We start from the raw sequence: 27,815 nt of genomic DNA on the forward strand, positions 1-27,815 counted from the left end.
TGGGAAAGACTTACTAAAAGATTATCCTGTTTTCCTTACACAGCAGGACAGAGTCAAAACCAGTTTTTCCCTAACAGTAAAAACTGAAAGCACTTACAAAGCTCATAGGTACAGAACTTATTCAAACTGCTGTAGAAGTTTATAAGTCTCACTTCATGATTTTTTAATATTTTCAGTTGAAGAAAAACCTGAGCTGCACTCTCTATATACAATTCCTAGTTCCTGAAATTTTTTTTACTCAGTGATTTGGCATGCTTTTTATCTGCTCATTAAATTACTGTTTCCACAAGCTGACTGTACATCTGGAGCTGACAGCTACCTTACAGAAAAAGAAGACTCACCACAAATCATGCAAAACTAAAACATGTGAAATGCAGTCCCTTTGAGTCACTGTTACTTTACTGTAAAGCATATATGAATTAAGTTCTGAATAAATACAATTTCCACAAGACATCTGCTTGTAAAGCCAGCAGAAAGTCTGCCCTGTATTTAGATTACAAGTTTTGTATGAAAATTATGCTCAGTTTAGAGAATATGTATTTGAAAGTCATATGGTTTTCACAAGTTTCTGAATTTTAGTTGAAACATTTTCGAATGCTAATACAGTCTTTATGAACATATTGCATTTTGATACATTTTATTTTTCCACCAAGAATCGAAAGATAATCATCTCTGCAACTGTGTACTTTGAAGAAGAGAAAGGAGTGCTCAGTGAAGGAGAGATAGAAGAAGATAAAATGGTTTTTGTTTTAAAGCAAGAAGACAAGGTAGTGATATTATGCCAAAGGAAATAAAGCTAGTTAAATTTTATTTTCCAAAACTCCAACCTAAATAAGTATGTTAAATAAACATCCAGAAAACAGTCACTGCTTACTCTACTAGCAGATGCACAATTAACCAAACAAATAACAGTGAAATATTATCAGAATTATTTACATGCATATTTACAATGCGTGTTCTTTAGAGCAGCTAACTGTTGGGAAATACTTGTGTTTGTTTCTGGTAAGGATTTCTACTCAAGTCTAACCAGCAACAAGTAACAGGAAACAGTTCAACTGAGTTTGGCAACAACAACGATGGAGTATCCTAGGAAAACCAACATGATTATATGGAGTCAAAAAAAGAGCAGTTGGCTTCAGAATGTTAACATTTATGAAATATATGAATTTACTCCAACTACAAAATTAAATCAAACTACATAAAATTAGAAGAATAAAAGAAAGTTACAAGGTTGCAAAAGGTTAGACATGTTAGATACATTACTAGAAAAAGCAAAAAAAAAAGAAAAAAAAAAAAAAAGCACTGCACATACTCTTGAGAGGCATGGTTTAGAACATAAGTGTATTACTATTGCCTTGAAGAACACAACAAATTACAGAATAGCTTTTTCTTGTAGATTTGAAAATAAACTTATCTGAACCAAAGATCTTGAAAGCACCTCACTTCCAAAATACTGCTTGCTTTTTCACGTATCAACATATAACACATTTATTCCAGGAAAAAAGAAAAGTCTAGACCTCACCCATGTATGTTTTGAAAGAAGAAAAAGGAAATGAATAAAACAAAATCTCATACACAAAACCTTCACAAGCCATTTTTCATGATTGTGATATACAGAAACAAAAATTTATCTCATTTGGACCATACTCTTCTTTGGGGGGGGGGGAAGTGGAGGAAGTAAATGCAAGATACACTGTATATGGTAAACAGGATGAGTAAATCCCAATATATACTAAAGCACACAAGCAAGCAAATTCATTATTCTTTCCCTTTCTTCCTCAAGGGAAGTTTTAAGGGACAATCCCCCATGAAATTTTAATTTCAATTATAACTTTCAAATAATTTTTATTGCAGCCAAAACATTGTTCAAAAAACATTTTTCACAAAATAAACTATGATATATACACAACATTTTAAGTTACAGGGCATAAGTTTACAATTTTTGGCAGATTCTGTTAAACAAAATGGAAATTGTGTAACATTAGTACTCAGAGAAACGCAGGTTTCTCGTTTTGGTACAAATGTTTTGTGTCCCCCTTCACTCTAAACATATCTAAAGTGGTTAAATAAACTAACATTAATACATAACATCTTACTGTTTTCTCTTATGTTCTGATTCTAGACAGAATTTTTCATAAGCTTCTTCAATTTCTGGGTCCATCTCATCATCAATCTCATCAAAATACCTGAAGGAAAAAAAAAAAAAATCACCAAAGGTGTTAAGTTTACATGCAGATTTTCAGAGCAAACAGATTTTTAGAATTCGTATAGATGTCACGAATAAAACAAAGCTTTACAAATGACTGTTATTTATGACATTTTCTTAAAGGGAATGAACAGGAAAAAACAATGGGTACTAGGAAAACAACAGAAACCTCAAAGCAGCACAGATATGTATAAATACCTACAGTGTTTGCCACCTTTTTAGATCATCTTATTTCAAAATAAGAAATTTGAAAAGTTCAAAAGACAGAAATAGTTTCCAAGATGATAGAATATGCAATCATGCAATCCAAGCTTCCTAAAATTTAATAATGCATCTGTAATGCTCCATTTACAAAAAACTCATAATTATTACCATATTAAGGAAATTTTGATTGGTCAACATCCTAGTTCAAAGACAGAATACATTAATATAGAAACCCTGCATTCCTGTTTGTTGTTATGTAAAAGAAGGCCATAAAAAAATGTGTAACGAAAGTTTTTTTGCTTCAAAGTGTTCTGCGCTGAGGAAGCAGTCTACGTATTTCTCATACGTTCCTTCATTCTTGTAGAAGTGTAGCCTTCAGAAGAGCCCTCACGCAGAACCCTCCTCCCTGATGTCAGTCATGAGAAATAGTTGACAGAGAATCACCAGAAATGTTTCTAAGCTTTTCTTAAGACTTCAGAAAAGAAGTTTACAGTCACCTTGGTGGAAGGTTGACTCGGAGTGTTCTACATGTCACTCTTAGGATTTTTTTGTGGGTTTTAACTGCTATCTGTCTCAAATTTGCATTTTTCTTCTAAGCAGAGGTAGTATTTTCCAAAGTTCTTGACATTCCCCTCAGCTATGTACAACTCTAAAGTTTTCTAATTTACTAAAACAATAGTGATCCATGCCTACACTCTTATCACACATAAAAACAACACTGAAAATGTTCTTGTGTGTCAAATCATGGTCTGAAAGTCCTCCTCTGTGAGCATAAAGCTCAGAGGAATTTATTTTAGACCATATTTCATCTACGTATTTTACTTATTTCTTTCTTATAAACCAGTGCCAAAAAGTCAGACTATATTCTCACTTATTGCTTCCCCTTTTGCCATTAGGTTGCTTTTCTTGCTCTACAAGAATACTGAGTAGCCCTCTAATTGAAGGGAAGAACAGTACTTAGGCTGAGGAGAGAAAGTTAACACTTTCTCCCTTTGAAAGACACTGGAAATTTGTTAATCATCTCTTGCTGGGATGTTCATGCACATCAGTCAAAAAAATTTAGGTAGCCTCACTACAAACACTTGAAGGCTTGGTGCTTCATTTTGCTTGCAATTTTTTTTTTAATGCAGAAGTATCTTTGTACATGTCCAAAATCATCTGAAATGTAATTACCATACTCAGCAGAATAAACATTAAATAGGTTTCAAACTTGAGTGATTAAAAACCAAGTTAAACCCAAACAAATACATCCACTGTAGAACTAAGAAAAAATTACATTATTTAGTTTCATTTTTTGTCAACATTGGAATCCTAAGTTTGCATTATCACAACATCACAGTAAAAAGAACTGCTATTAAAAAAATATGTCACTAATAAAGAAAACATACAGCTCTCCAGGTCCTGACAGATCTGCTCCATTTTCTTCATAATATGGAAACAAATCCTCTCTTTCAAGCAGCTCTTGGTATTTTTCTTGATAATCTGGCAAAGTAAAAATGAGACTGAGTAACATATAAAACTAGTCCTCTAAATTAACAGAAAATATAAAGTTTGAAAATTGGCTGGTTAATGAAACCATAAAAGGCAGGAAACATTAATAGGAAAACCTCCTTCTGCAATGTATTCTCAAGACATGGATAGATGTCTAAGAATGATGCCTAACTTCCCATAGAACTGTAAAGGTAGTGATAGATGTCTTTATCTCAAATGATGTTATGCCACGTTGTGCTCAGATTACAGATAAAGAAACCAAAGATTTTGATGCTAACAATGAACAAACAAAAGAAGACTTGAATATTTCTGGAAAGACCAAATGCTATGGACTACTGAACAAGTTCTTCTGACCTCTATGAACTCAAATGAACATTCTCCATTTCAAACATCGACCACCCTTAATACAGAATAAATCGTGTGCTCCACTAAACCAGGAATTCAGGCAGAATTTTGTCATTTAAGTTGTACAGGTTTTAGATTCTTGAAGAATAACATTTTATGTTCTCCAACGCGCCATAAACTTAATTACATTTTAAAGAAGATTGAGAAGACTGGTAAGCTAAATTTATGCCATACCTGGGTCTGCTGCAGTGAAAGGAACACCATCAGAGGTGTAAAATGTTGGTTCATTCTAAAAATAAAGTCATACAGAAAGTTATATTTATTCAGAAAGAGGTTTGTAGTTTTGAGTAATGCAACTGTTTATGAATCAAACCAAATCCACATGAAATTAAGGAACTGAAATGTCCATATATTCTTACCATAAAATAGTTTGGGTCATTTTCAGGGGTAGCTTCTGCATGTGGAGCTGTTCCATGAACTCTACCCCAGTTACTAGATCGCAGTTCTACTAGTTTCAGAAGCATGTGTTTCACATCTCTGAAATAGAGAAGCATTACAAAAGTTAGAATGTTTTGTGCCAAGCAAGCAATTTGGTTTCTCTTACTATGCAAATACAAGATAGTTTAAATCCATCCAAAAAACCAAGTTCAAGAAGGACAAAACTTGTTCCCGTGCGTAGATAATTATGAATTCAATTTTACAACTGCAAGTCCAGATGCTTTATGTGTCAATTATGAGATATTCAGCCTCTGCACTTCATCTGCTATTAAGTAAGGAGCTCATGTAAAAGGAAGTTGCTGTAGTTTTTATTGAGATACCACAATTCGCTGTTGTTGAAGAAAAAAATTCCTTTTTGATAAAAGATTATTCTGGGAAAAAAAGAGAGATAATTAAAATAAAATTCGAAGATCATCTATTCTATCCTCCTAACTTTAGTCCTCTTCATCATACTGAAATGTTTTAGTCAAAATCAAGAAATAATGTCCCCAGTACATTAGATACCAACACCCACTTCATCCCTAAAATAAGAGAAAATGCACTATTCTTTTAATCTCATCTATGGAGAAGAGTATCATTAAAGAATACATAAATAAATAAAAATTTCAGTTTTTTTCCCAGTTGAAATTAATGCTGAATTGATTTTTGACTTTTTTCTTTTATGTATTCTCTATATTCTTGACATATATATTTGAGGCTCTGTAGCCTATTACAACATTTGCAGCTAGCATTTTATCTGCTCTATTAGAAGAAAGACAAAACAAATTCCTCTGTGGCTCCAAGTTGGTGGTCCAAGGTTAGATTCTCAGGGAATGTTAAAACCAGCTCTCCCAGGCACATTTTCATAAATAAAGTTTAGTTCCTATCTGAGGAGGGGGAGGAATTCACACAGGGTTGCTCTGGGGGGTGATTACCTCATCATTTATGTCTCTACCTTGGGATCCCTGTTAGTTATGCTGATTTCCTAAATATAAGGAAATTGTACATGCATTATGCTGTGTTTGCATCTTCGGTGCTTTTCCACCTAGTGAGTTCTGCACCTAAGGATCCTTTTAAGGTTAACTCCTTTTGGTCACCTATATCTGGCTCGTGAAGTTAGGACCAGTGGGAAGGCATCAAAATTAGTTTGTTGTTCTCTATATTTGAAGCCTCTGCTTGTGCCACCTATTTTGGTTCCTGAAGCAAAGATTTCCATATCCTCCTTGGGGGCAGCTCAATTACAACCCACAGATGTTACGAACTACTCTTGGCCTCCCTCCATATGGCAAGAGATCAGTGTCTGAGCCCTCTACAGGTTTTTAGTAAGTTTGCAAGAAGCTGAGGATGAAGCACAGCACAATCAGATAATCTCATGCACAGAGGTGATTTAATGACAATTTTATGATTAGTCAACCAAAAATATATTACTAATACATTAGTCAACCACATTTTTTTCCAGATTAAAGCTAAGACCTTGCCAAAAAGGTATGCTCTCCAGGAAAAAACAAAACAAAAATCAAACCATAAAGTATATTTAATTTTGCCTTTAATTTATAGTTATTTGTATGTATTTAATACTGCTACATATTTTATACTGTTTGTATGTATTTATTCATGTTCAATTCAAAACTAGAAGTATCTAAACCATGAGATATTGCCCCATTTTCTCTTTTATATATACTGCTTTAAGAGCTTAAAGCACCTAAAGATATCGAGAACTAATAGGTTAAAAAAATCCAACCAAACAGTGGTACTTGAATCTCTATTAGAAACTAAAATACAAAAAATCCACCCCAAAACAAAATCAACCCAACTGCCAAAAAAGCCCCATTGCCCTTCAACTGAAAAACACCTTTTATTTTTCTTTACATGGAAAATGACCTAGACATCACATTAATTTTCATAAATATAAATTTTAAAGATAATATTTTGGACCTGTTCACTATAGTTAAAGATTTTTCAAGGTCTTCTTTTTCATATAAGCAAAAAACCTGCATATAAACTTATCTTCTCACCTGCTACAGTTTGCATCCAACACAACATTTTCAATTCTCTGAATCATTTCCTCCATATCATTCTTTCCTTTTTCTTTCCAGGCATCTTCTAAAACGGAACCTGTCAGCTAAAGACAAGGGATCAGTAACTTTTTAAAAGAAAATTAGACATCCTTAATAAACAGTCAACTTCAGAGATTTTGTAACAATTCATGACACTTGGGACTACCTGATGGCTGATGCTCCAGCTGCCTGTATCTCTTTCCTAACAGATTGATAGACCTCCTAAATAGTTTATTTTAAACTACAGACAATATAGGAGCTCTATGTCCAATATTTATGTTACCTAGAAGTCCATAGCCACTTGTTTCAGTCTTGAAATATGATTCTGAAACAACTCTTCAGTGACATTGGTCAGATCTCAAGTACATGGTTTCCATCCTTTATTCCCTTTAAATCTTATTTTTGCAACTGATTCCACCAGTTAGCATGACAACAGCAAATACTTCATTGAACTTTAGAAACTTCAGTCCCCTCGGCCAGCATCACACATGCCAGAGAATTTCGTCTGGGTATATATAAAGGAGACCAGAATGATCTGAAGAAGCCAACCTGAACTTTAATACATAAAAATCTATGAGGCTAAAGCTGCTGCCAGGAAAGCTTTAGCAGCAGTCAGTCTAGAACAGCTACAGATGAAAGCCTTTTACTACAAGAATAGGTACTTCATTGCCCAAATGCTTGCACAGGAAGGGTTAAATCAGAAAAAAAATAGTTTTCCACTTTTAACAATGTCTTCAGCATAAATACTACATGATCACAAGTGCTTGGAATTGCACTTGAAGATATAAAGGCATAAAATCCCAAGAAAGAAGCAAGTATATTGGTCAGCATTTGCTTGGCATTCGTAGTATTCCACAGTGGCCTTACCTTAATCCTGGAAAATTAGGTAATAGCATCAAGATTAATTAAAAATATATTGCACAGCAAACAGAACAACCGGTATCTATCAATGTATTATAGGGAAAAGATTAAAATTAGACATTCATTGCTTCAGCAGTGAAACCAGGGTTTCATGAGGTAGCTCAGTCTAGCTACATATATATTCGACATTTGTAGATACTGTAAGACAGCAGAAAACACTTGCATGACAAAACAAAAAGTCTCTTTGTTCTGTAACACCTTTTAGATATAACAGTGCTCATATAACAATTTTGATTACTGTTTTTCTTCTTTACTGCACTGTAAAGCTTCCTGATTTGGATATTGCTGGTTAAAAATGTTCTTCAGTGGGCCTTTTCTCAGGGAAGCACTGCCAACATAAGGACTGACCACAAGAGTGAATGTGCTCATTGAGCAGAATCTCACACTTGCTGTGAAGCAACCTCCTTTAAACATCCAAAATTCTAATGAATGTTTTAAATTACAAAAATCTCTTCCCTACTCTCTGTTTATGGTATCAAAATAAGCTGTCAGAAATTAAATTCAAGATAGAACAGTCTGAGAAGCAGTGGAGTATGAAGAAGGGTAAAGAATGAGGAAAAACAAACTAGCCAACTGAAAATCTTCAGAAGAATAGTGTTTAGCACTTGACCTTCATTCCTAATTAAACTGTTTTCCCAACCAGAAGCATAATGATACCTAGTGAAGATAAGAGTTTTTCCTACTCAGACGATAACCATTTTACAGGAAAAGATATGGGTTATGACCAAAGAGGTTTATTTTCAACATGAAAGAGAAATCTATATATTTCTACACTAGTACTGACACAGACAACACAGAATGTAGTAATGGATATTAACAACCTTTTGCCACAAAAAGTGGCAGACCTCAATGGCCGAGTGTCCTTCAGAACACAGAGAATACCTAAGACTCACAATTAATTTAGACTGATTAACAGTTTTCTCCCACACCAGCAGAAGCATTTACTCCTTTGCACCTTAACTTCAGTCCTATTGCTCAATTGCACACAAATGCCTTGAATTTATTTTTAGAGCATCTTGTTACTTTTTTACTGGCTCAGTACTAATGGTACTAAGGAAAACAAAAAAAGGTAGTCTGCTCTGCTAATATGGTAATGCATAAACCCCTATAAATACTCCCTCATTTGCAATTTTCCCGTACTATTCCGTATATTAAAGCTAGGCAATTTACAAAACTTTTTTTTTTTTCTTTTGAAACTACTATCTCACCTTCAGCAGTTTGACTGCACATATCAAATTACTGTCCACAGGATTAGAGAAGAGTGCATTCAGTAATTCCCGAAGGCCTTCTTGAAGAATTTCTGCCCGTGTAACCTGTCCTTTTGTTCCTTTAATCTGCAAAACATATATAAAATCTCCCAATATTTAAAAGATTTAAGTTGTAGAAATTAATTTAGACACATTTTCTCTCTTGAATGCTGTATGATTTAATTTGTGATCAACACAGTTAACCTCTATATGCCAAATACTGTAATCATTTAACAGATTTTCCTGGAATCATAGAATGGTTTAGGTTGGAAGGGACCTTAAACATCATCTACGTCATCACCTACCTCAATCTGCTGACATACATCTTCTGATGCATGTTATGTTGAGGTCCTCACCCACCAACACTCAAACCCCTTCTCAGCAGAGCTGCTCCTGACTGATTCTCCAACCAAGCCTGTATTTGTGCCTGGCCCAGATGAGTACCTTGCACTTGACCTTGTCTGCATGGCCCCACCTCCCAAGCCTGTTTTGATCCCTCTGGGTGGCATCCCTTCCCTCCAGCACGTTGACTGCACCACACATCTTGGTGTCAGTGGAAAACTTACTCTGAGTAATGTCCTTACAATTCTGGGATAACACTGCCCGTCTAGAATTTTGTTTCTCCACTAACAAATTACTAAGAAAAGCTGCCTACCAAATGCCTGTTTAATAGCCCAAGAAATACCAAATTCCCAGAACCTCATAGTCTTTTCCACACTGTATTACGTATTGTCTAAAGCAGTGGTAGTTTACTTCAAGAAGGCAGTCTTTATATAATTAAAAAATAACAGAAAATGTTTAAAACCAAATGGTATATACCAAGGAACATGGTATACTCCAGAAATGGACAACTTCCCCTGTTCCAAAATCTTTGAAAATCTTCCTTTTTTCTTCTAGCAAGTGGAAAGTAGATTCCACTTATGGTCCAAAAATGGAAGTAAGAAAAGGATTTTCCTTATGTCAGCAGAATATTTTTATAGTATTTGCTTAAATCTGAAATAATCAAGTCAAACATATTTTTTTAACTACATTACAGCAAGAAGTGAACTTGTGAATGCACATGCATAAAAATAAAAAAAAAAATTGTACATATTTTTGTAGACATCACAGATACAGAAAACAAATCTAAATACAAGATTGCGTAGTTCATGCATGAGCCAATGACTCAACTATCAGAAAAAATATCTTTAAAAGTCTTCATTTTCAATTCCTCATTTTGAGGATTTTCACATCTGCATCAAGGGTTAGTTAACACCTCTTATTTGTACCTGAACACTGAATCACATGTTATTGATCTTGATCTGCTTCCGCTATGCATTTAATAACATTTAATATGTTGGTTAATTATAACCATCTGGGGGTTTTGCCAGTAAATGAAAATACCAAAAGCTTCATTTCAAAGGTATTTGTGGTTGGTTCTTCCCACAAATTCTTTAATTTTTATACATTTCTCTTCTTATGATCTTGTCCTTTTTATTTACACATTTCTTGGACATACACCTTTTAAACTATTTTAAAGTTCTTTTACTTTACTGCCCTCTGCCTTCAGAAAAACACCTCAAATTATTTTCCATTTCAGTGTTTACCTACACAAAACAAAAAATTTATAACGAGCCATGTGACACCCAGCTTTCTTCTTACCTCTAGGTTAAGATATAGTTCAGCTAAGAACAGCACGAAGGCATGAAATTGTTTTCTAGTAGTCTCATCCCCTTTGGTAGCTTCATCTTTGTTTTCATACTCAGTTCGACACCTGTAAAAATTAAAACACAATCATACCATCTGTAGCCATTCCAACATATGTAACATGCTACTCATTTAAAGGAATGCTGATAACTTATGAAATGCATGAAAACTCTTACAAGCTGAATGCTGGGGTGTATGATCTGTGAAAAGAATGAGAGGCCTTCAAAAAGGAACAGCATTTGCATGCTTTTAGAGGAACACATATGATTACATGATTATGTCTTTAAGCACTGAGACAGCTGATGCAGCAAAATTAAAGGGAACAACTTATGACATGTAGAAATTAATACAGTTACACAATTTATACAATTGAACATGCAGGATGTGCAACAGTAACACAGGCAGCCAATACCAAAAGAAATAAAGTAGACATGTTCCCCTCTTCAGGGTGCTTACCACATTGTCTTAGATGCCTTTACACTTATTTAATAAATTCTTTGTCATGCCATGTTAAGTGACAGTGATACATAATTCATGACACCCAGCTGAGCAGTGTTAAGTGACGCCCTAGAGGAAAGGGATGGCACACAGGAGAGACCCTGACAGGCTTGAGAGGTGGCATTTCCAACTGGGGTTGCACATGAAGTTCATGAAGGGCATGTAGTTCAACGAAGCCAAGTGTAAGGTTCTGCTTAGGGGTCAAGGCAATCGCAAGCATTAAGAACAGCTTAGGCAGGGAAGTGGTTGAGAATAGTCCTGCCAAGAAGGTCTTGGGGCTGTTGGGTGATGAGAAGATAAAGGTGACAGTGCATGCTTAAGCTCAGAAAGCCAATTGCATCCTGCATCCAGAGCCCTGTGAGCAGCAGGCAAAGGAGGGGATTCAGCCCCTTTGCTCTGCTCTGGTGAGACCCACTTGGAGCTCTGTATCCAGAGCTGGGGTCCCTGCACAGGGAGGACACAGAAATATTGATTGAGACCAGAGAATGGCAGTAAACTGACCACAGGGCCTGAGCATCTCTCCTGTGGGCCCAGGCTGAGAGAGCTGGGATTGATCAACTGAGAGAAGGCATCAGTGATGCCTTGCAGCACCCTCCAGTACCTAAAAGGGGCTCACAAGAGGGTAGGAGAAGGACTTTTCACAGGCGCATGTAGTGACAGGACAAAGGCGAATGGCTTCAAACTAACAGAGAACAGGTTTAGATTTGATATTAGGAAGAAATTTTTTACTGTGAGTGTGGTGAGGCACTGAGACAGGTTGCCCATAGAAGCTGTGGATGCCCCATCCCTGTGTTTTAAAGCAGGCTGTGTGGGGCTCTAAGCAACCTGGTCTACTCGAAGATTCCCTGCCCATGGCAGAGGGGCTTGGAACTAGATGATTCTTAAGGTCCCTTCCAACCCAAATAATTCTATGATTTTCTAATTTAAATATAAATACAAAAAATAGGATTAACAAACTATGGCAGTGAAGTAGTTTTTCTAGTATTTAGCAACTGTGCCAAAAATACACAAGTTTACATAACAGTACAAAATTAAAAAGTATTTGAGATAAAAGGAAACCTAGACAAATTTTAATGTATTCTGAATGATCATGTAATGGATTGAGAAATGGTGGAAAAACTGAAAATCTAACAAGCGGAAATACAAAATTTCAGGTAAAAAACTTTGTTGAGAAACAGAAGATGACATCTCTGTGGTCACATTATTAGGTTGTTTATCTGCACACACCCTCCATGCTCCCAATTTCATCCATATTAGAAAGCAAAACATATGTGACTTTAAATTAACGGCTTCAGGGTGCTAACATTAATATTATCCATTGAGTTTGCTTCAAAACCAAGAACCAGAAAATGCAACATTAACAGGGATTTCCTTTCATGTTCAAATAACATGCAGTTAAAAAATCATAATGAATAACTTAAAAAAACCCCAACACGCCCAAAACAAACAACAACAACAAAAAGAAACCTAAGAGAAAAATGAGTATTATCAGCTTCTGCATGCCCTGGGTCTTAACAGTTGCTTCACAGTGTTTGCACTACATCAAGGAGTCTTCCGCTTCTCACCCCACTGCACCAGTGAGGAGGCTGGGGTGAAGATGAGGGGAGACACAACTGACCCCACACTGACCACACAGCTATTCCATCCCACGCAGCCTCATGCTCAGCATATAAACCAGAGACAAAGCTGTATGGGGAGAACTGTCTGGGCATTGTGGTGGTGAATGTCTCTCTTGTTTTGTATATGCTAATTCTTTTATCACTTTATTATATTCCCATCCTTTTCTGTCCTAATATAAAATCTTTACCTCAACCCATGGACTTTACTTTTTCTGCCTCCAGTTCTCTTGCCTATCAATGGGAGGGTGGGAGAAGTGAATGAGGGGCTCCAAGCTGTTTAGCTACCTGCCAGGTTAAACCACAACATTACACTCATGATAAAAGACCACTGGAATGCACTACAATAAAAGTTTATCACACTTTTGCTGGACTAAGTAAAAACTGTGCAAATAAGAGGCAAACCTGAAGCCTAGGAAGCCAGATGTCTTTAAACAAAAAACAAAAGGCATATTTCTAAAGAATTCTGAAGTGTCCAAGTACAGTACTCCTTCAAATGTCATGCAGTAATACTTGAAAGATATATAATAATTGTAAAATGTTGCATTTTTGTACACTACAAAGTCTAATTATTAAGCTAAGGTCCCCAGAAATCTCTAGTAACTGAAACAGAATAAATTTATCCTTCTGGATTTTATACATCTATTTCATAGACAGAAAGTCAGTTAGCCAATCAGTGGTAAAACCTTACACAGCAATTTCAGGCAAAAACCAGAAGCACTAACAAAACCCCCCACAATGAAGTAAAGTACTGGCAAGAATCAAAGGACAAGGACAATACTATATGTGCACTTTTAAAGCAGATTAATTTCCCAATTTGAACTGTTTTGGGGATCAATCTAATATAAGTGCAAAAGATCCACAGAACTTAAAATGGTGTCCTATTTTTATATTTAAAAATATTAGAATATTTTAAAATGCATACTCAGCATATACCTGTGTTTTGATACTCCTCAACCTATACTACTATTTTAAATAAGTATCTCTTCGTATGCAACAGGAAGAGTTAAAACAGACAGATGTAACTGAAGAGACTAACAGGCTTAAAGTGACTGATACTGACCTTTGAAGCAGCAACTGTCTGAAGTTCCCACTTTGTGGACTAATGGTTAGATGGTGAGATAGATAGTTACACAACCGTGCTCCCATGTACGAAAAGTTTGGGACAGATGTGGCCTTCCAAAATAAAATTGGAAAACGAAATTATTTATAAAACTAATGATAAGACTATCAGAAAGTATTTTAAAAGCTTTTTTGAAATCCATGCTTAATGTTGATCAGACAACTCAAGAGCAGAAAATTAATGATTAATAATTACTATTTACCATGTTCACTTTTGTATTGCTTCAACATTTTGGTATATGCATTTCAGCAGAACTTAAAAGTTCACTATATTGTGATTCTGTGGCTCCATGAAAACAACCACCATTATGCCACGTCTTCATGTAACTCTACTTCTGCACTGCAACTTACAACTAAAGAGTCTCAAAGTCACTTACAGTCTGCTTATTAAAAAAAAAAAAAAAATCAACAGTGGATATTAAGACATTATTTTAAGGACACATACTCTCTCAAGGAACAATGAGTACATTCAAACAAAACCATAAAAATTTGTCTTTTTCAGTCTATAAGCTATTCCATAATCTCTTTTTGCCATGGTTAATATCCAAGCAAAGAGTAAAGAGAAAGTAAAGAGCAAGTAAAGAGAAATACTTTACTTTACTCCCATACATGCTCCAGCAATCTGCAGAATAGCAAACTTCTGAATCAGAGAGTAAGACTACACCATTACAATTAACAACTCTTGATGGATCCTTTTTTTTTCTATAATAGATCTTGCTACTGCTAAACATCTACACCTTTGTAATCTAAAAAAAGGTGGTAGGAATGATATTGTGTAAAAAATATTTTGTTTTAACCTATATAATTCAAAAATTTAAAGAGATGGCAACTGTTTGCTCATTTTCAAGCCTCCTCTAACAACACTTGAATTTCAGATTATTTCTCAGAGGCAGTTTCAGTAAAAAGAGGTTCTGCTGCAAATAACTTCATTGGCTCTGCCCAAAAGAAAATGAGGATACTAAGAACTCAGTAAACTTCTCCTCTGGCTTTACCATCTTTGAAGATTTCTTTTACATCTTGATCATCTAACACTGCTAAAGATATGTTTGCGTGTTTGAACTGTTCCAATATGTTTGAAAAAAAAAGTCTTGCTAATGCAATTATACCTAGCTACCTCTTATGCGTAGAGAAAAACATTACCTTAAATGTAATTCTACTATGTGCATAGAGTTCTTGGAAAAAAAAAAAAAGTGTCTTTGGAAGACACAACAAAGTAATTAAGATAGCAAACAGAATTCACTTTCCAGTAAGAGGCATGTGAAATACCTAAAAACACTCTGGAGCTTAGGTTCAGTCAGTTGCTCTGACTAGAAGAGGCACTCCTTTTTTTGTAAGGTGACCCTTTTTAATACTTTTTCCTAACAAAAAACATCCCAAACCAACAAACCTGCAGAGACAAAAACTTTAACACTCAAACACCTACACAAACTCTTTGAACCACATCTGTATTTTTTAAACATTATCTTCTTATTAGTTGGTTTGTGCTTGTGGTTGCACCAAACATCGAAATAACTGAATTTTAGGTATTATGATCTGGAGTAGAATACATAGACAAAAATTTTCCACCCTATAGCTTCCTAATAATCAATCCTTACATTGCAAAATCACATTCTTGGAACAATTACTGCTGGTAAAGCTACTTTATCTCCAAATTCAAAAAGGTCAAAATTTAAGCATGAAGGCTAATCTATCTGCACATATCTTGAGAAACTGTAGTTCCTCTAACAGGAACAACCCACTGCATTAACTACACAACAGTCAAGGTTCTTAAACTATGAACTCAGTGTCCAACTTTTGTAAGACAAAAGAATTGGCACTTCACTCTGTTCAGACATAAATAAGAACATAAATATATAATTAATATTTATAGACCAGCTAAGATACTTTACACAGAGGTGAAGGAAAGACCCTACAGTACTTGGGTTTACCTAATTTCAGTAAATTTCCTTTGCAAACCTAGCATCTGTAAATCTGCTTAGTTGGGTCAAGTTTGTATCACTGAAGCAGATGCTTAAAATTTTCAGCAATTTTAATTGTTTTGTGAAAAGCCAGGAGAGATACTTAAGCCTCTGCTCAAGACAGAAGAGTAATAAGCATAGTTGGCTTCCCTTAAACACTATGCTAGCCTGACATTGTATCAAAAATTAGATGCTTTTGGATACTAGCACACCTTTTTGGCATTAAACTTTATTTTTCATGTAATTTCAGACTAACACTAAGCTTCTCAGCTGAAAAAGTCATAGTGAACCCTTACACTGAACTTGTTTTTAAAGGGGAGCAGAGAGGAAGAAGCAACATTAAAGACTTCAATTAAATGAGAGTCAATGTATTTAAATTACAGGAAGTTAAAGTAGCATAAAATCCTCTTTTTTTTTCTTTCCAATAAAGTTACATGGAATATTTTAATCGCTTTCTAAACTATCTTCCATAGGTTCAAATAATGAATGGGAAAATAATGTTGCCAAATGCAGCACAGGTGATCATCATGTCTAACTAAACTGGTCTCAACTAAATTTGCATTAATTCTGTATAATAATGAGAAACCTGAGACTCTACAGTCCTGTACAATGACCAACCAGTCATTCCACTTCCACATACACCAGATTAAAATATTCTGCAGTTGCGTAAAAGTCTGCATTCAAGGTAGAACTTGAAAGCAACAAACCTGTGAAAGGGTGAGACACCCAACATAATAAAGAGCAAGCCAGAAGCATGGCTTCATTCTCTGCAGTGAGCCCAAAACACAGTAACAGCAGGTCATTTGCTAAGCAACACATATTAAGCTGTTCTTTCCAATGGCTCCCCCAATTAGTACAGAGTTCAGCTCAAGGTCTCTGTCCTCATTTCCATGGCCATCAATGGGACTGGACCTAGTTACCCTCAGAGGAGTTTTCCTTTTCTCCAATTATGCTGTTCTGAAATAGGCATATTTCAAATAAAGAAAAAAGCCTGGCAATAAAGAAGCATTTTCCAAAGGATGGTGTGTACAGTAGATATGAATTTAAATTTTTAAATACCTAGGAAGTAAAAGTATCTTAGGACTATGAAGACTTTTTTTCTCTCAAGTGAATAAACGTACAGAATGTTGTATAAGTCTCTTCAATCTTTACTATATAAATATATAAATTAAAATACAACTTCCTTTAATTAAGTACTGTAATTTCAACTGTAGTATGTCACCCAGGAGATACAAACACACAACAAAGGAAACAGAGCAAACTGGGAAAATGTATATAATTCAGGGATCTCAAATCTGAGCTACCATTTCAATTTACTGAGCAAAATCCTTCCCTGTACATTTAAGTCTAAAAGGAAAGAATAACAAATTGTTAAAATACTGTGTAGATACAATTATGTAACAAAGACTGGAATACCTCTCTTGGACACTGGGTAACAGAGGCATAATGTCCATCTTAAGAGAGAATACACTACCTGCTGATAGATAAGTTCAACAAGTTCTTGTAAAGCTTCATCAGTGATAACCCAGACATTCAGTGTTTCAGCAAACTGCTCTATTTCCGTTTCAAAACAACCTGGTTGCTCCGTGAGGTGATTTAGGAAGTCTTGTACGTATTCAGCCAGAGTCAGATAGCCATCGCATCGATCTTCAAAGGAAAAATCCTACAAAAGTGAAAGAATATACCAACTACTTAAAACCAACCTGGAATAATTGTTACACCTGTTTTCAGAAGTAAGCATACAGCCCTTAGTTTTGAGTCTTTGCATACTTGATAGGGATCTTTATTACTTCAACACTTACAGAGCATAGACCTCAACAAGTTCTACACCTCAGAAGCATTATGTAGTACAATCACCTTAAGAACCAGGCAAAGACATTAGGGTCTCCCAGTAAAATTAAAGAAAAAAAGACAGATTAAAAAGTAGTAAGTTTCCTAAGCTGGCTGCAAGATTAACTGACAAACAAAGTAAGTTCATCTGTTAAGAGTAGAATGACCAAACTGAGGCTGAACACCCATTCCTGGTGTGGACACTAACTGTACTGTGGATTTATGAAATATAGAAAGAAAAAGAATGGAAAATCTGAAACAAAGTATTTTGGGCTTTATAGTATAGTGTATATATAGTATAGTATAGATAGTATGTACAGCACCCAAAATATGCAGAAGGGAGAGCAATTAGAGAAATACAATAAACACATAGTATTGTTTCCATGTAAGAAATATAATCAGAAAAACTGGTATTTTAAAGTCAGTGTATTTGCATCTCTGGGCAAAAGATTAAAGATTCACAATGCATGAAATGAACCTATTCAAATAGAATTGCATTAATTTACAGTTACGGAGGTTTAAAACCAGACAAGACAGTAAACACACTCACTTTCTACAGAGAAGAGGGGCTACACAATATCACTTATTGGTATTTACACTCCCACTGATGGAAGAGAAAAACACTGATTTTGTCTATTCAGAACTGAATCTATGTGAGAGTATCCAAAGTCAATACTGTTCCAGATTATTATAATGCTGGAATACGAAGGGAATAGCAAAGAAGATAGCATACTTTGTGATGTCACTAGTAGTAACACAGTACAAATAAATCACTTTGTCACACCACACAAAAGCTTGTGTACAGCACCTCATAGACTTCAGAAATGCAAGAAGGAGCCTGAAGAGGCACTACTACAAAAATGACTTACAATTATCAATTCAAGACTTATATAAGAGTAACATAAAGAAAATCAGAATTCTCAACTGTTCTACCAATTAAAAATATTTAAAGGATATCTACAGTAAAGCTGAGTTAAAATGATAAAGCTCTCTTTTTTTTTTACTTAGTGCAAATAAATATGTTGACAAGGATTATAATTATATTCTCCCTTTCCCCCTTCTATTCCCTTAATAAGGATTTTTTATTTTGTCTTCAAAATGCCTGTCTCTCCTCTACTGAAAAGCAACATAGATATGTAAAAATTTTCCAGCTGGGTATAACTATGAGAAAGACAGATACACATCTTGATATTAATTTCATGACTTGTGAAGAATGTGTGGGTAAAGAAATCAGACTTTCCAAAATCACTGAGACACATTGTAATTTAGTAATGTGGGGCACACATTAGTGCAACAAAAGTAGAACTACAAAGATTTTTCTACGATATTTAAATAAGTAGAAGATATGCCAGTTAAAAACACTAATAGACTAACTAACACAAAAGAACAAATAACCTAATGTTGCCCACCAGAAATAGGAAAAAGCATATGGGTTTATGGAAATTGAGGCCAATTTTTACTACATAAGGCCTTTGACAACCTGAAGGCTGAAGCATAAGCACTTCAGAGGTCCTTCCTAACCTAAAGTTTTCTATGATTCTAATGGCTTGGAGTTTACAAACCCAAAAAGTAAAGGCTAAAAGGCCTATGTATGACTACTCTGCTTCACTAACAGAAATCACCATTTATAAAGCAATTTCAAACAGCTCAGTAGGAGTTCTGTATAATAAATTTAAAACTAGTTTGTTTCACAGAACTATTACATTACTGTGCAGCTTACTGCAGCTTAATCACACACAGCTGAACTAGCATCTCTCCAAACAACCTGCCTGAAAACTCTCCAGCCAGGCTCCAGAGCATGCAACTGCTGTAGCAAGTAAAAGAAGCTGCTCATTCTGACAGCCATCAGATTGTCACAAGATCCTCAGCAGAAAGGAAAGTATCTTCCTCTCACACTCACTTGGCAAGAATCCAGTCTTGGAAAACATTCTCGTTTTGTAAGGGATGCCAGTACCATTTGGTATACTGGTGTCCCTGTTGTATACTCTTATTTCCAGTTTGTAACTCAGAGGCTAAACATAGAGAACTAAACTCTGTAGCACATTCATCTACCTGTACTAAATATGGAACTTCAAAAGAAGTCTAGGTTTCATTAGCTACACCAGGAAACTGAATAAATGGGAGAGAAAAATGAGTACTTGAAATTTATACTTGATAGTTTAAAAACTAACAAAATTTAGCCCAATAGCTTCTAGACATAAAGTACTTCCATTTTTCACTGTCAGAATTTAAAATTTAACATAAAGGTAGAACCACACAATGTATCAACCCAAGGAAAACAAAGCAAATGGCTCTTGATTTTTCAAGAGGAGTGGTTAACAGAAACCTGTAAGATTACACATCACCACAAAGTTGTAATGTAAAGCCACAAAAGTCAACTAGAAATTTTCTGTTAATTTCAATAATTACTCCATCAAGTCAGTGCTCCAATTTATTTCTCTAATCTTTGATAGCTATAGATGGGATCCTGAATTATTCACAATGAAAGAATAACTGATGAAAAGATTGTAGATTTGCCTCTCTTTTATCATGTATCCATTCATGAGTTTACATACATAAGAGTAGAAGGCTAGATAAGTACTAAAACTCAACTGATTCACATAAAAATAAAACAAAAAGTCTATAGCAAAAATTCACAGGACAAACCTGCTCTTAAGACTCAGTTTCTGTATATGTACTGATTGCTGTTTTCCTTTATCTAGTAAATTCACATTTCCACTTATGAACTTAGTCACTAATAACTTATAATTGATTTGATTTTTCTTCAGGCTTCTTAGAAATAAACTTTTTTCCCTTTCAGTTACATGCACTCAAAAAGTTTTCAACTCAAAGTTATTGCAAACCCAAGTACAAAAAGACAGTTGCATATACAAAACCACCTATGCATGCTGAATGAGGTTAAGTGGCTTGATCTTCTGATAGATATTACTGAACCTAAAAAACCCCAAAAAAGCAGGAGGGAAGGATTGTGGAACCCTAAAATAACAAAAATATCAGTCCTAAAGCTATGAAATAAGAATGCCATTAAGCCCATTTGATCGAGTGACAGCCATATTAATATCACTCAGCCATTCCATGGAACAAATCTGATGTTTCCTACCTGCAATCCAAATCTATCTAGTCACCAGTTCTGCTGCAGACGTCTACAATTTCTCATGGGTTAGACTCTGTATGCAAACAGAGAATTCCATGGAGGCCTGGTAAAGTTTTCCTAAAAATTCTAATAAACCTCATAAACTGTACTCCTTAAACTGCCTTAACAGATAATTGATAGTTTTGAGCACAAAAAAATTAGAAAGACTGGAAATTACCTGATCCAAAATCAAATATTACATGGAAAGACACAGTAATTATAATGGTGCACAATCCAACAAGAAATCAACACTTTTTTTAAAATAATAAATGTTTTTTGCTATTGCAAAACAAATGTGTATTTTATGAGAGAAATACAATATTTCAGATCTAAAAATGTAGGGTCTTCATAAATGAAAGCTCAAAAGTACTAACTTTAAGTAAAAAACGAATTTTCTCAAAACTTTGTTTTGATTCAAATGTTAAAACTCATGGTCAAAAGCAGTGTAACTGTAAAGTGTGTTAAATTTCTTATTTTTATTATAAGTGAGCTTAGTTTATAAAACTCCTTGAGTTACTAAACTAAAAAAACAACAGATTTTGTAAAAGTGAAGGACGAAAGAAAAATTCCACACTGTTTGATGTGTATTATATTCTGATTGAAGTCCCTGCAACATGTTTTGCTAACGTTTTCAGAGATATTTTTATTAATAGATGAGTCACATTCACAGCATATTCCAACAACATAGCAACCAGGAACTCCCACATGCTTGTATGTTTTTGCAAAACAGTTCAAAAGCAACATTGTTGGCATTGAAACTTTGCAGTTTTAAGAGCAAACTTCCTAAGCTATTGGAAAGGTTTGGGTTTTTTCTTTGTCTTGAAACTGAAACACTTTATTTATAGAAAACATGTAGCCAGTGCTAGAGTAAAGTAGTTTTCTTTCTCCTAGATTATCGATTCACCAAAGTTCACATTGGTACTGCTGCAAATTGGCAGTGGGCTTTATTATACAAGAGAGTAATTACATCTAGTAAACTGTAAAAGCTGCTAACACTAAGGGAACATCAATTTGACTGGTGAGGAAAAGATCTCAAAATATTTTTCTACCAGTTATTAAAAATCCATTTGATTCAGCATCCTTTTTTTTTTTTTAAATCACTTGATTGTATCTGTAAAAGTTCCCACCTGTTTCGATACGGTACCAGAATTTCACTGCTTGCATAACAAAAGGATATTCCAAGAATTCTGAGATCTTCCCTGGAGTAGAATTACTGAAGCAGTAACATGGAAAACAATGGAGTAGAAAACAGAAGCACCAGCTTATTTTACATGATGCATCTACAAATTGAAATGAGTCTGGCTGGCAATACATTCCTTACTAGGTGTGTGGGTAGGTAACTGCTAGGAATGAGTCTAACACTTTTTTTGCCCTTTGGTGATACAACACCCCTGAAGGAATTAAGACACATAATGGTACACTAGCCCAGGCAGTCATGACAAATGGTACCTGTGGCACAGGAAAATCAGGAAAGGCAAAGCCCGTGCTCAGAAAAGCTAAAGTTTAAGCTTTTTCCCACGCTTTCTTCAAAAACCTGTGAATTCTGCTTTAAGTGAAGTTATGCTTTCACTTAAAATTCAGTATAGATGTAACTACAACAGAGATAGTCATCAAAAAACCAGTTTACTCTCATGTTGGATGTAATCAATCCTGGTGTAGTCAAAAAGAATTTGGTTATCTGCAGCAAACTTTGGCAAAATATCCAACAGCAGAGGCTCTCACGTACATCATAATATTCACCCGTTACCACTTAACATCTTGGCTGCAACTCTAGAGGTTATCATCAGAATTTTTGCAATCTCTTCAGAAAATACAGAATTCAAATTATCTGACATAAAAAAACTCAAGAAAACATTATTAATTTTAATACAAGTAAATTGGCACATACTAAGGAATGAAGTTAAAACACTCACTGTGAAATTCTGATTGAAGTTCTGGTTGTATCCTTGTGGATAAAATTCAGGTGCTTTAGCAGATAAGTTTGATGTTGCTACAGGATCCACAGCTAGTTTACGTTCAGCCATTTCTGGTCCAGGGTCAAGAACTGAAACTTTATCTTGTGATCCAGATGGAATTCCTGTCTTTTGCAGGTGTTCTGAAAAAAAAAAAATTAACAGCTTGTCTTAGAAGTCACTAAATCATTAGGTATCCACACAGAAGAAACACAGAATACATTTTTTTTTTACTAGAAGTATGGTTTTACTATAAATATACTTCCTTTAAATACATAGGTTTTATTGTTTATTCTTAGGTATGGATATTCATTTAGGCACACTCTAGGTGTCTTTCTATATGATAGAAAATAAATTGTGCTCATGTGCGCATGACCAAAGAAACAGAGAGAAAGGAAAAAAAAATTCTCTATGTAAACACATTTTCTAAGAGTTAACCTAAGTAACTAGTAAATCTACTTGCAGTATATTTAATTATCCTGTGATTTTTCGTAGATTTTAGATACATAAACAAGATACATTTGGAAGGTCAATAAATGACAGACACTACTGATTTTTACCAACACTTATTTTCAACAAAATTCTCAAGGACACTTGGACACTATTATTGTTCTTATATACCATTTGCCAAAAACATTCAATTGAAGTGTTTTTAAAATCCTGGTTTCCAAAGCTCTCTTTACAGAGTAGCTCATAAGTTTATTGAAAACAGAACCTGATACCTACCTGAAAAAGCTGACCAACAAACATTGCTTTGTGTTACTGTTGGGTTGGGTTTATTTTTTGTAAATAGGCCGGAATTCTTCAGTAAGGGGAAGGCTGACCATCTGCAGCCAGATTAACAGATGCATAAAAGCACATTCAGATGTGAGGGCACAAAAAGGGGAAAGGACAGAAAGTATTGCAAGTAGCTGCAATACAACATCACACCTTTACCCGGTCCAGGACCATAACCCAGTAATGCTGGTTTCAGCTGGGATAGAGTTAATTCTCATCTGGCTAGCAGTGTGGTTTGGACTCAGTATGAGGCAGGTGCCAATAACATGCGTTTCTCATGCTCTGACGGTGAGCCAGATGCACAAGAAGCAGAGAGGCAGCAAAGACTGGATAGCTGACCCGAACTGGCCAAAGAGGATAATCCACAGCACAGAATGTGACGTTCAGTACATAAACTGAGGGGGAGCTGGCCAGGAGTTGTCAATTGTTGCTGGGGGACAGGGTGGGCATCGGTCAGCAGGTGGTGAGCAACTGCACCGTACATCACATGATTCTTTTTGGTTTTCTTCCTCCTACCCCTCCCTAGTCGCCCAGGTGTCCGCCGGCCTCCAGGGCTCCCCACGCTGACCCGGCCTCAGCGCGGCGCACACCTCGCACCCCCGGGAACGGGACCATGCTCCCGAGGGCAGCCGCCGGCGCCACTGCGGCGCAGCGGGGAACCGCGCAGATGCCCCGCGAAAGGAGAGCGGGGAGAGCAGCCCGTACCTGCCATTCCGGTGCCCAGAGGCGCCGTCTTCGGAGGCCGCAATGGTTCCTGCTGCGGGTGGAGGCCGCCCGGCTGGTGCTGCTGCTCCTCGGCCGAGCCCGAGCCGCGGGACACGCTGCCCGCGGGGAGGGCCCCGCCGCCGCTCTCCGGTGCGCGGCACCCGCGGCCCCGGCCGGCACCCGGCGCTCGGTCGAAACTCTCCGACATGCTGAGGCCGGGCGGCTCGGGCGCTTATGGGAGGGAGGAGTGGAGCGGAGCGCGGCGGGCGGAGCGCGGCGGGCGGGCGGAGCGCGGGCCCGCCCCGGCCCCGCACTTTCGCTTTCACCCCGCGCAGCGCCGCGACGGCCGCGCCCTCCCCGAGCCCCCCGGCAGCCTGGAAACGGCGCTTCCAAAGGCACCGTATTCCCTACGATTGCATCTCCACGGTAACGAGTGGGGCGAGGTGACCCTGGCAGGGCCAAGGCTTCAGCTACAATGGGAGACCTGCAGCCACAGGTGCATCATGCCACGCTGTGCATACACAGCTGTTTCCACCAGAAAGGGGTGGAAAAGCTGCAGGCAAAATTCTAAATTTAACCCCATAAAGTAAAGCCATATTATTGTACGGTAAGGGCTACTAAATAAAAGTACGTTTGCTCAGAACAACATATTTTCATGAATAATTTACACAAGGTTGGACAACAAATGCTCTTCTGATTTAATGTTTAACAACCACCTCGCATGCCAATAGGAACCAATTGAAGAACATGGTACATATAATGCATTTTCCCTAATATTATCACATAAACCGTGAATCGTTCAACTCACATGTCCATTTAAAATTTATCTATTCTTTTTCAGTTTCAGTCCAAAGTTTTGCTCTACTTGTTTTGCAAACTCTGCTTCATAATAGCTTTCAAGATGAGGAGGGCAAGTGTAATCTGGTGTGCCACAAATCACACCTCAGCTGATCCTGCTGATGGAGTTTATATTTTGTCTCCCTGAACAGCCTGGTCTGTGCTGCCCTTGCCGCTTGTTCCCGCCACAGACAAAATTAAAAGATTGTGTGGCACTGGGTCAAGCTTTTCACCACTTATGAAGGAGTGAAAAAAAATAGGCAGGTAAAAAATCAGAATAGCACTGTCTAGTATTTAAAAAAAATCCAATAGGATTGTAAAACAGTGTCTTTAGAAGTCAAGTTCCTATTTGGTTTATTATTACATTGTTATCATTTTCAATTATTAACAGGGAAGGGGCAGGGTATAAAAAATTTATTAGTTCCCCAAGGCATGAATCGGACTGATTTTTGGTGAGATAAAAAGGTGGCCAGACATTAAAAGTGTCACAAGTTAAAATTAATGAAGTTACTGGGGAAAGTGTTCCCAGGCAACCCTTCTGGAAATACAGAATGCAACTGGATTGAGAGCCAATGCAAGATGTTTTGGATGACTCTTAAAAAAAATTATAATACTTCGCTTGTATAAACCATTGTCAAAACTCATTTAAGTAGTATTACCAATTCTTTAAAGATCATAAATTAGCTACTATATTTCTACTTTAAAAATATTCAGTGTTCTTGTGTTATTTCAGCTCCAGTTTTAATGCCTACATTATGACCTACATTGACATCTGTAAACTTTGCCTTACTGGGAGGAGAATGGAAAGATTACATTAATGTGAGGATGAAAAATAAAAATCTCCATCAGTATATACTGGGATCACTTTTGAATATGCCAGTCTTTTAAGTTAGCAAATCTCATTCTTTAAGGTATACACCTAAGAGGAACTGAATGCTTTAATTTATTGAACAAGGTAAGTTTTCATCTTTGGACATAAATGTGAACTCTTTTCACTTAGCAGACACTTTTTATTATATTAATTCAATGACTGTTTGGCAACTACTTACCATTTAAAGTGGAATGTGATCCCAAATCCATATTTTTCTTGCAGATGCACTACTTAAGTTTGCATGAACGCAGTTGTATTTGGTTGGGAACACAATTTCCTCTCCCTAGTGTAGACACCTAAAACAAAACTAAGAAAAATAATCAGGTAGTTAATTCCAAAATGACAACCCCCGAATACTACCTACAACAGTACACCCCTTTAGACTGCTTAACATTATGCTTAGAATGTTTTGGCCTGAGAAGCTGTGAATTACTTCAAGCCTGAGACCACACAGGAGAACCACTGAGATCACTAAACTAGACAGACCTATCCCTAAGCACCCAATGACTGGATTAAAACTTTCACCAAATACAACACTTATGAATACTTCTAGGCAGCCACTAGGAGACACTTGCTTTGTCCTAAGTGTCTTACCTAATAATCTAAAACTTAGTTCAGAACCAAATCCACATGCATCTTCAGTACTTGGTGCCAACAAGTCACACACTGTAACCTTGTCACTATCCACAACACAGGCATTTTTAACTTTTTTTTTTTTTTTTTTTTTTTTTTTTTTTTTTTTAACATACTTCTAATTAGAAAAAAGGAGAGGGCTGGTTCTAGCTTTTGAAGTCCAATTCATTCTTAATAGCTGGAATTATTCCAATCGTTACCATGCTGATAAGGCATATAGTAGGAGTCAATGGTTATTGAGCCAAAACCATAAAGCACAGATATAACATGTAGCTCTAAAGCTCTACAGATTTTACACAAGCTTATTCAAAAGCATAGTAATGAACATATAGTAGTAGAATATCCTATTAATTGCTCTTAGGGTAACTCTCATGTTTTCACTGCTTAACTTTACTTGCTAAGTCACCATTTACAAGTCTAGAAGTTGTGTGACATCTCCAGCAACACGCAGTGTGGAGCAGCTACACAGACTTAAGCAAATTTTAAAAAACCCCAACAAAACAAAATATGCCTAACTCATACATGCAACGCACAGATCGTGTGAAGGTAAGACAACATATGCAGGATAGCGTGAAGACAATATATGGAGGCAATGGGCAGTGTGTCTGGCTGTCCTCTGGAACTGCCTCATCAACCCCATGTGCTCTTGATGCAGCCATGTATTATTTCAACAGCTATAAAATCACAGAGGCACAGAATCGATTAAGCTGGAAAAGACCGCTGAGATCATCGAGTCCAGCCTATGACCGAACATCACCAAGACAACCAGATCGTGGCACTGAGTGCCGCGTCCAGCCTTTCCTTAAGCACTCCCAGGAACGGCGACTCCACCACCTCCCCAGACAGCCCACCCTAAGAGCCGATCACCCTTTCTGTGAAGAAATTCCTCCTAATGTCCAAAGCTGACACAGCTCCCCATTTTCTGTACCCGTCCTGCACCTACTACTCCGACACCTCGCTGCTTCATCGCGCATTTTAAGTAACAATAATGGAGAGGACACCACCTACGTGCTACGGCGTTAGCCCCACGTCCAACACGCGCGTTTCAGCACGTCTCCTCGCCAGCCCCGACCTTCGCCTCTCCGCCGCGGCCAGCCACGGGCGGCTCGGCGCGGTTATCCCGCTCTCCCGCTGTCGGGAGCCGCGGGCTCGGCCGGGACCGCGACCGCCCCGCGCCGCCGCCCCTCAGACGCCGCGTGACGCGCGCGCCCGACCCCCGCCTGCCCTCAGTCCTTCCGGGTTGGCGGGC

The 27,815-nt window shown here is 36.8% G+C and overlaps 1 protein-coding gene across 3 annotated transcripts; it reads right to left on the minus strand.

The window, feature by feature from the left end:
* Positions 1-791: 791 nt before the first annotated feature.
* Positions 792-27,745, minus strand: PAIP1 (poly(A) binding protein interacting protein 1). Of its 3 annotated transcripts, none has more exons than XM_066339798.1 (12): positions 27,575-27,745; positions 26,112-26,229; positions 22,705-22,886; positions 17,303-17,491; positions 13,812-13,924; positions 10,590-10,701; positions 8,910-9,035; positions 6,739-6,845; positions 4,666-4,783; positions 4,481-4,535; positions 3,799-3,892; positions 792-2,186 (listed from the first exon to the last, which is right to left on the minus strand). In XM_066339798.1, exons 2-12 carry the CDS (start codon positions 26,140-26,142, stop codon positions 2,093-2,095), a joined length of 1,221 nt encoding a protein of 406 aa, XP_066195895.1. In that variant the 5' UTR covers positions 26,143-26,229; positions 27,575-27,745; the 3' UTR covers positions 792-2,092. The 3 variants fall into 3 exon arrangements, with proteins under 3 accessions (XP_066195895.1, XP_066195896.1, XP_066195894.1); XM_066339799.1 differs by having other exon boundaries at positions 26,112-26,240; XM_066339797.1 differs by lacking the exons at positions 26,112-26,229; positions 27,575-27,745 and adding an exon at positions 24,226-24,473.
* Between the last annotated feature and the right edge of the window lie 70 nt (positions 27,746-27,815).

The sequence above is a fragment of the Sylvia atricapilla genome, chromosome Z, assembly GCF_009819655.1.
Source record: "Sylvia atricapilla isolate bSylAtr1 chromosome Z, bSylAtr1.pri, whole genome shotgun sequence".
NCBI classification, from domain to species: domain Eukaryota; kingdom Metazoa; phylum Chordata; class Aves; order Passeriformes; family Sylviidae; genus Sylvia; species Sylvia atricapilla.

Bases quoted from the DNA above. Each gene is read 5' to 3' on its own strand.
- PAIP1 (XM_066339797.1), bottom strand. From the start codon at position 24,433: ATGTCGGAGAGTTTCGACCGAGCGCCGGGTGCCGGCCGGGGCCGCGGG. The intron at 22,887-24,225 runs GTACGGGCTGCT...TTTTTTTTTCAG, and splicing joins TCTGGGCACCGGAATGGCAG to AACACCTGCAAAAGACAGGA. The intron at 10,702-13,811 runs GTCAGTATCAGT...TAATTTTTACAG, and splicing joins AGACAGTTGCTGCTTCAAAG to GTGTCGAACTGAGTATGAAA.